Genomic DNA, 9,381 nt, shown 5'->3' with positions numbered 1-9,381 from the left:
GTATATGGAAATGTGTCAACAACCGTTACAGGTAAACCAAATATTTCACCCTATAAGTTTTTACCTTTTAATAAAATTCAGCTGCCAAAATTTCTAAAAAGCCTACAAGTTGCCAAGAAATATTTGGCATATTTTCTTACATTTTCATTCAGCAAACATTTCCCTTGTCCTATACTGTGATTCATACTTTGTAGGTAAGCCCACGGCAATAGGTACGAAAAAAGACATACCTTCAGCGTTACCATTACCAAGTTGGTACAAACAACCAGTGACAATTGCACTGTTCTCTACAGGCTGTGCGCTTGTATTTCTCTTTGTGTTCGCATTTTTTTGTCGCAAATATTTTAGGAGACGTGTAGATGAGCGGAATAATCAGGTTGTCGATGAGAATCGCACAGTTAAAGCTCATCCGATGCTGAAACTTGCCTGGAGTGAAACAAACGAGGGCAGATGTGCAGAATCTGAGTTATAAAAGCTTTGATATCTTTAGTATAATTAATGCATTTCCATAATCTAGCCTTTATTTAGTTTAGCCTTTATTTTATAAACACCTATATTGTTTCTTAATTTAATTCGATCCAAATGATGCCGTACATATGAGCCAACAGGGTCTGATTCGAAGTTTAGGAACTTCACATGGAAGAGAGTCTTTTATACGTTTTCGCTTTCGTTACGCCTAGTATCTTTCTTATATCGATGCTTACACTATCATACTGTAGTTATTCATTTACTCTGAAACGTTCGAGTTTAGTATGTTGTATGGCTATATATATGTACGTTTTGTGATTATTCTCGGTATATATATATATATATATATATACACACAACTTTTTTAACGCTTTCGGGCCTCGGAGGAAATTTTCTGAAGCGGTCGGCGTTTACTAATGATTTCTTATATTATACACAATAAAAATGATTTTATATATGCATAGGATATTTAATTCAGGATTTAATTTAATATATGTAATATATTGATATCATATGTAAATAGGTAGTTTTGCTAATTATTGAAAGATAACTTAATTTTATCTCTTGTTACTCCGGCATAAGCGACGGAGTTGCAAATTCACCTCGGTTTCTTTTTTTTTTTTTGTTGTTTTTTAAATTATTAAGCCAGCAAGAACCGCACAGACGCAAGTAAGAACAGCACACATGCAAGTAAGAACTGTACAGATGCAAGAAAGAACAGTACAGATGTAAGACAGAACAGTACAGGTTCAACTAAAAAACTGTACACACGCAAGTATTAACAGCCCAGATGCAAGTAGGAACAGTACAGATGCAAATATTATTAAACAGTAATAAGACTGACAATATAGCAAGGAGCCTAGAACTATGGCGTCATATATCCGCCAAAATTCAACTTCGTTATTTTATGTTGAGCATATTCTTTGTTTTATTGGACTTTTTGTATTCTGCATTCAAGTTTGTGTATTGCAGTCATCTTTGTATTTTAAATTCATGTTTGTGTCGGTTTTACATTCAAGTTTGTATTTTGCATTCGAGCTTTCGCATTTTACATTCAAGTTTGCATTGTACATTCAAGTTTGTATTTTATCCAACCGCAATCCAATAGCTAACCGGTTTCGCGGGCGCGGGCGTTAGACATAATCCAACTTTACAATAATCAGTTGAAAATCGGTGCAAACATCACCAGAGGCCTCATATCTATCTATTGCATTAAAAACGTCATTAAGTAAATACCGTACTTCCTCCATAGTTCAGCTGTGGAGTAACACAAAATTCACTATTGTATTTTAATTTTGGTTTTTTTATATGACACACCGGCGCACTGAGAACACACCAATGAACTATAAACAAACGACTTTACCTACAGTTCAATGAGAAACACACGCGCACTAACCATTTCGAAATACCACCTCTATCGAAATCATTGAATCGAAATCAGTGATCGAAATAGAGGAAATTGAGTTCACTGGCACGCCCGCCATACTTGCGCCCGCGAAACCGTTTAGCTATTGGATTGCGGTTGGATAAAATACAAACTTGAATGTACAATGCAAACTTGAATGTAAAATGCGAAAACTCGAATGCAAAACACAAACTTGGATGTAAAACCGACACAAACTTGAATTTAAAAAACACAAAGATGAAGGTAATACACAAACTTAAATGCAGAATATAAAAAGTCCAATAAAACAAAGAATGTTCAACATAAAATAACGAAGTTGAATTTTGGCGGATACATGACGCCATGTAGAACGCTATATTGGTATGACATGAAGTTCTCGGCATGTCGGACGTTCCATTTTTCCAGCCCAGGCCACGTTAACGGACTTTATAAATATTATAAGGGCTATTGAAGCATAAATGTTTTGTTCTAACTGCTCTCAAGAAATTATTTCTGGTTCATGTCTTATATATTAATTGATGTTATATTAATTTAATTGATGTTCTTTAAATCTTGAAAAGGAAGGGAAAATGTTCAAATGTACTCACCATGAAACAGCAACACGTGAACAGGATACAAAGTCTTAAGGCTGTTTTCCACTTCAACCGTATCGTAGCGAAACGTAGCGTATCTCATTGTTTTAAACCCCGTTTACACTACAGTTAATTTATCGGCACGGCACGGCTAAAATGGGTACCCGTGCTCAATTTTACTAGTGCTCAGGCTACCAAAACAAAGGCCGGGCACAAATGAATTGGCACGGGTACCCATTTTAGCCGTGCCGTGCCAATAAATCCAGTGTAGTGTAAATGGGGCTTTAAAGTCATTTGTTCTGGTCGAATACTCCGGAAACAAAGAAATACGCTACGATACGGTTGAAGTGAAAAACAGGCCTTATAGTTATATTAATTGATGTTATTTAAAATCTTGAAAAGAAACCGAAAATGTTCAAATGTACTCTCCATGAAACAGTAACACGGTACAAAGTCTTATGGGTATATTAATCGATGCTCTTTAAAATGTTGAAAAGGAAGGTAAAATGTTCACATCACATGTAGCATTAAATTCAAACCGGAAATCTATGTACAGTAATTATTATAATCAATTGGGTACTATTGTCATGCAAATCCGTCTAATAAAAATGCTAGCTATCAACTCTAAAGGCCATAATATTTGCTATGATATCTACGGAATAGAGCTGAACCATATTTCTGCGTGCATCTGTCGAATATAGTTTACTTGATCGTGAACACTCAAATTTCTACCGGACAGTAACTATAACTGTAAGTCTACTTTCTTTTAACCTTTTACCAACCTTGTTGTTGATTATTTAATATAGTTAGCTTATGTAAATATGTAATGTTTTATGAACTTATGTAGTTGAACCGTTTCGAATATATAAAAATTTACGAGTTCAAGTTTGTTGTCTGGATTTTGGATTGAGAGATTTACATGTACTCTCCATGAAACAGCAACACGATACAAAGTTTTATAGTTACATTACTAATATTAATAATATTATAAAAGAATATACTAATCTGGAGCCTGCAGGGAACTAATATGAAATATAGCTTCGTTATTATAACCATACATCTAACCTGAATTTCGATACTCACATACGGCTCCCAAATGCTGATGTATCAGAATTCATAATGACAGAGGACAAGGGTATTGAATCCGTTTGTCAGCTGTTGACATATTAATAATCCATCAGTTTAAATCCCGTATCGCTAACTGCTGAATTTGCATTCGATGTGTTATATAAGTTATATACATAGGTTATAGAAATAACATGACGTTCCCAGGTCTATTGTTTAAATAACCGGAAGTGAACTTATTCGTGGGATTTTGACATGCTTACAAGAACGCTTGTTGTAATTTATCTTTCGTTTTACTATTATTTAAAGTTTATTTGTTTGATTGATCTTAAAATCATAACAAAGTTGGCGACGAGAATGGGATATTTTACTTTTTTCTGAAGATTTCGTGCAATTAATTGCTGTTGAATTGAGAATTGAGTTCAAGACAATTCGACACTTTTCAAAATGGCTGAACTTGCAGATTTGGTTAAAGTACTTCAAGAACAAAATAACGCTCTTCTTGGAACCCTTAAGGCAGGTATAAAGGTACCCGTGGCTAGTTCGACGAGCATTCCTACATTCTCGCCGTTTAACCCGACATAAGAGCTGTGGAAAGACTATCTAGCCCGTTTTCAAACGTTCGTAGCGGCGAATTCTGTAGCAACGGATAAACAGGCGAAAATTTTCCTTACGAATCAAACGTCCGTGACCTACAAACTACTGAGCAATTTGGCGTCGCAACAACAGCCACCAAAAGAAGTTAATGATTTGACTATGGAGGAAATAATTGAATTTATGAGAGCACAGTTCGACCCCACATTATTTGTGGTACGCGAACGTTTTAAGTTTTGGTCCGAGATGAAACGTAAACCGGGAGAAACTATTCAAGAGTTGGCTGCTCGAATTCGGCATGATGCGGCCAGATGCAATTTTGCTGAAATTAGGGATCCCCAAGACGAAGCCCTACGTACAAGATTTATGTGTTCAGTAAGCAACGAAGCAGTACTTAAAGCGTTTTTCAAAATGAAAGACCAGGAGCTCAATTTTGCGAAGGCTGTTTCAGTTGCCACGGAAATTGAAGAGGCGGCGAAAGTTGCTAAAGAAACTACCTTCGGAATCAAGGGTTCGGGTCAAGGGGTGAATCAAGTGCGACAAACGTCGACAAAGTATCACGATGACGCAAGAAACCAAAAGAAAAGTGGTAAGGAGGAAAAGGCAGTATGTTTTCGCTGTGGCAAAAAAGGTCATTTGGCAACGAAATGCAAATTTAAAGAGACGGAGTGCCATTTTTGCCACAAGAAAGGCCACCTCCAAGCTGTGTGCAATTCAAAAAAGAGACTGGAAGCCCGTGAACAACTGAAAGTTATTACCCAGCGACTGAACACAGTCAAGATTCAAAAGCAAGTGCGCCAGCTAATTCAGCCCATAGATTTAAAGGGGCAAAAGTTCAATTTTGAAGTCGACACTGGTGCTGGCGATAATTTTTGTTCAGTAGAGGTATGGAAGAAGCTCGGCAAACCAGACCTTACAGCAGTGGATGTCGTATACGAAGTTGCTAATAAACAACCATTACCAGTCCTTGGCTCTTTTGAAGTTGATGTTAAAATTCATAATAAACACGGAGTGATACGTCAACCTCTTAATTTCAATGTCACAGAAGTGCAAGGACTTAACCTGCTAGGACGACATGGCATCCAAAAGATGGTTGTCGATCTAAATTCGTTGATATCCGGAGAGTCTTCACTAGCGAGAGAAGTGCACGCTGTGTTTGACCATTTACATACTGATAATACCTTTCAAAAGGCATGCCGTCAGCTCTGTGATGAATTTTCTGATATTTTCAAACCAGAACTCGGATGCCTAAACGATTTTGAACTAGATATCACGTTCAAGTCAGATGCTAAACCAGTTTTCTGTAAACCACGTTCAGTTCCTTTAGCAATGCAAGAAGATCTTAATCGGGCATTAGAGATAGGAATTCGTAAAGGCGTGTGGGAACCAACCCCTTTCTGCGAATATGGTACTCCAGTGGTACCCATTCGAAAAGCAGTGTTACCTGGCCAAACCAGAGCCAATATTCGTGTTTGTGGCGACTACACTCGGTTACTGTCAACCCTCAATTGGAGGACCATCGCCAAGTACTCCCTCTACCTGAGGATTTGATGCGAAAACTTGGGGGTGGATATGGTTTCACAAAATTGATCTAGCGGATGCATACAACCAAGTGAAGCTGACTCCCGAAAGTCAGAAGAAACTTGCTCTCAGCACCCACCGTGGAGTCCTTCTGCAGAAGAGATTACCATTTGGTATTAAATCGGCCCCTGGTTACTTTCAAGAGATAATGGAACAGTTGACGGCTGACCTCAAAGGGGTAGCAGTGTATTTAGATGATATTTTGGTTAGCGGTGCTACAGCACAGGAACATTTGGGAAATCTTCGAGCGTTACTTAAGCGACTAAGCGACAAAGGTCTACGGTGTCGGTTAGAAAAATGTTCTTTTGCTCAACCAGTGGTGGAATATTTGGGTCATACCCTCTCCAACGAAGGTATTGCTAAGGGCCCGAAAGTCGACGCAATCAAGAAGATGCCTCCTATCGATGTTTCAAGTTTGTCTTCATTCCTTGGTTCCGTACAGTTCTACTCAAAGTTTCTTCCAAACCTGTCCACGGTCTTGAAACCACTGAAAAAATTACGACGTAAAGGGGAACCATGGTGTTGGGGAGAGCAGCAGCAAAATGCGTTCGACACACTCAAGAGTATGCTTTGTGAAGACACTGTACTAGTGCACTATGATCCCTCCCTTGAGATTGGTCTATCTTGCGATGCATCAAATGTCGGAGTGGGTGCAGTTCTTTTTCACCGTTATCCGGATGGAGACGAGAGACCAATCGCGAACGTTTCAAAAACGCATACAGATGCTCAGCGACGTTATAGTCAAATTCAGAAAGAGGCCCTAGCTATTGTCTATGGACTTAAAAAGTTTCACCAGTTTCTCTACGGCAGAAAATTTATTCTTGTCACGGATCATAAGCCACTTGAAGCATTGTTTGGTCCGAACAAACCTATTCCTGTTATGGCGGCTAACCGATTGGCGCGATGGGCGTTGATGTTGTCCCAGTACAGTGGGTACACTATTGAATATCGCAAGACAACAGAACATGGGAACGCCGATGCCTTGAGCAGACTCCCAGTAGGTCCTGATGATGAGTTCGACAGGGAAGAAGGATCAGATGATACAGACGTGGTGTGCACGATTAAGATGATTAGTCAAAAAATGAAACCACTTGACGCCGATTTGGTGAAGAAAGAATCAGCAAAAGATCCCGTCCTAGCAAATGTTATGCGATACGTTCGAGAAGGTTGGCCAACTAACAATAAGCTGTTAGAAGTACAAGTCATGGCTATTCAGTAAAAGATTTCCAAAAGCCGCTGATTCTCTATCCGTGGTGAATGGTTGCCTCATATATGGTTCAAGAGTGGTGATACCACGGAGTCTGCAGCGACAAGTGCTAAAGCTACTACACATTGGCTATTGTGGTATACAACAAATGAAGCAACTAGCTCGTACAGCCGTCTACTTGCCACGCATTGATGAGGACATACGAGAACAAGGCAGACAGTGCCAACCATGCGTGGAACATCAAAACAAGCCCGAGAAATCAGCCAACCATCCATGGATGCTTCCCGAGCGACCTTGGAGCAGAGTACACATTGATCATGCCATCAATTTTCTTGGGTCAAACTGGTTGGTGATGGTAGATGCATACTCTAAATACCCGTGTATTCATCCAACAACGTCCGTGTCGACAAAGGCAACGACAGAGCTGCTAGAGGAGGATTTCGCCCATTTCGGTTATCCTCACACAATTGTATCAGATAACGCAACAGCTTTCAAGTCAGCAGAATTTCGGGAGTGGTGCCAAGAGCGAGGTATTGTGCATCTCACAGGAGCACCCTACCACCCAGCAACCAATGGGGCTGCAGAACGTCTGATCCAGACAGCTAAACAATCCATGAGGAAGTCTTCGAAACCACCTAAAGCTGCCTTGCAAGAATTTCTGATGCAGTACAGACGTACGCCGTTGGAGTTGGGATATTCACCAAGCGAACTGCTAAATGGTCGGCAGATTCGTTGCAAGATTGATACTCTTCTTCCGTCACACGCACATGCAGCTCAGGGTAAACAAGCAAAGCAGGCAACGAAGTCTCAAGAAGCCGAGAAACCAGCCGAAGTTACCCAAATCCGAGCAACACCAAAGTATGAAGTGGGTACGAGATGTTATGCTTTATATTATGGCCCAAGGCGAGAGAAAGAAGCGCGTTGGGTTCCCGCAATTGTGGTTAAAGTATTTGGAACACGCAGCGTTAATGTTCGAGTGCAGCCTAAAGGTCTCGTATGGCGCAGACATGTAGAGCAGCTTCGACCGTGGTACGTAAACCCGGACGAAGATGCTGAGCCTGCAGAACAGCCCAGAGAAGCAATTGCCGAGAAAATAGTGAATCAGAATCCAGTGATGTCCCGTGAGAGAAAGTCCTCTACGGCCGGAAAGAAGGACAATCCTGTACATCTATCTACTACGAACAATGGTAGAGATCTGCCCAGACGTTCAGAACGACTGAAGGCTAAGAAACAATCCGCTCCTTCATAGCTTCGAAGCTGTGAGGGAGGTGTTATATAGGTTATATAGATAGGTTATAGAGATAATATGACGTTCCTAGGTCTATTGTTTAAATAACCGGAAGTGAACGGTTTGATTATTCGTGGGATTTTGCCATGCTTACAAGAACGTTTGTTGTAATTTATCTCTCGTTTTACTATTATTTAAAGTTTATTTGTTGGATTGATATTAAAATCATAACAGTGTCTTTCTCTCACTTTGCTAGTTTTATTAATTAACGCAGATGATTGACACATTTAGTAAAATTCAGCTTGTTTATTTCGGTTTAGTAGAATATGCGGGGCGCGTGATGCGGAATGCGGGGCCAGTAGAAAATGCGTGGTCGGTAGAAAATGCGGGGTCAGTAGAAAATGTTGTAAATAGCACTCAATAGTGACGTTAACATTTATTGATATTAACATAAAGTACTTTGGTACATTAATCGCGGGCTCCTTTTGTGCGTTCGCAAAACAGTTTTGTTTTCTGTTAAAATACATAAATTTTACTCAAAGTGTTTTTCCTTTTTTTGGTCTATAAATTTATCACAAATTCAACAGAAAATGCGGGGTCGGAGGAAATACGGGGTCGATAGAAAATGCATACCCTTTTCTAGTCTGGTTAACCCCTCGTTAAAAATATTTATTTGATGTGGAAGACGTGGCCTCTGCGGTTCCTAAATACGGAATTTAAAAATTACACACACTGATAGTGATAGTTAGTTAATTGGGAGATTTAACACAAGCAGGTGAACGTCAAAGACGATGAGAAAATAGCGAATCCATCGTGAACTCCAGTTATTCATGATCACCATTTACACGTCCTCTTTGACGTTCATGTCCTCGTGCTAAATCTCCCTATTGTTCGGACAAGGAAGCCCAACGTGACAATTAATTTATATTTGAAAGAGGTTGATTGTCTAAGCCAGTGAAAAGAAATTATTTAATTGCCTTTAAAATTCGTTCTTTCTTTCAGTGAAGCGAAATCGATAATTTATAGAGTCTCTCCACCAAATAATAGCTGGAAACATGACCAGTTATGCACAACGTGGTTATCATTTAACAGTTATTCTGCGAACTCGAGTCGTATATGAGCTGATAGCCGACGAGGCGCGTAGCGCCGAATTGGCTATCGACCATATACGACGAGAGTGAGCTGCGCCTCGTGTTTTACAAGCTTCTCTCGTATTCTCCCAACATTCCCCTATCGTGCATTATTACACCATAAAGGCACG

At 39.6% G+C, this 9,381-nt stretch overlaps 2 protein-coding genes across 2 annotated transcripts; both read left to right on the top strand.

Moving 5' to 3' along the window:
* Nucleotides 1-4,350: 4,350 nt before the first annotated feature.
* On the top strand, nt 4,351-5,655 carry LOC114530699 (uncharacterized protein K02A2.6-like). The gene has a single exon (XM_028552306.1). It carries the CDS (start codon nt 4,351-4,353, stop codon nt 5,653-5,655), a length of 1,305 nt encoding a protein of 434 aa, XP_028408107.1.
* A 1,385-nt stretch (nt 5,656-7,040) lies between these two features.
* On the top strand, nt 7,041-8,141 carry LOC114530697 (uncharacterized protein K02A2.6-like). Its single transcript, XM_028552305.1, has one exon. The coding sequence runs from the start codon at nt 7,041-7,043 to the stop codon at nt 8,139-8,141; it is 1,101 nt and encodes a 366-aa protein (XP_028408106.1).
* The last annotated feature ends 1,240 nt before the right edge of the window (nt 8,142-9,381 follow it).

This window comes from Dendronephthya gigantea, unplaced genomic scaffold (genome assembly GCF_004324835.1).
Source record: "Dendronephthya gigantea isolate DGI-Jeju-01 unplaced genomic scaffold, DenGig_1.0 000065F, whole genome shotgun sequence".
In the NCBI taxonomy this organism is placed as follows: Eukaryota; Metazoa; Cnidaria; class Anthozoa; order Malacalcyonacea; family Nephtheidae; genus Dendronephthya; species Dendronephthya gigantea.
This window is presented reverse-complemented; position numbering and strand designations above follow the sequence as displayed.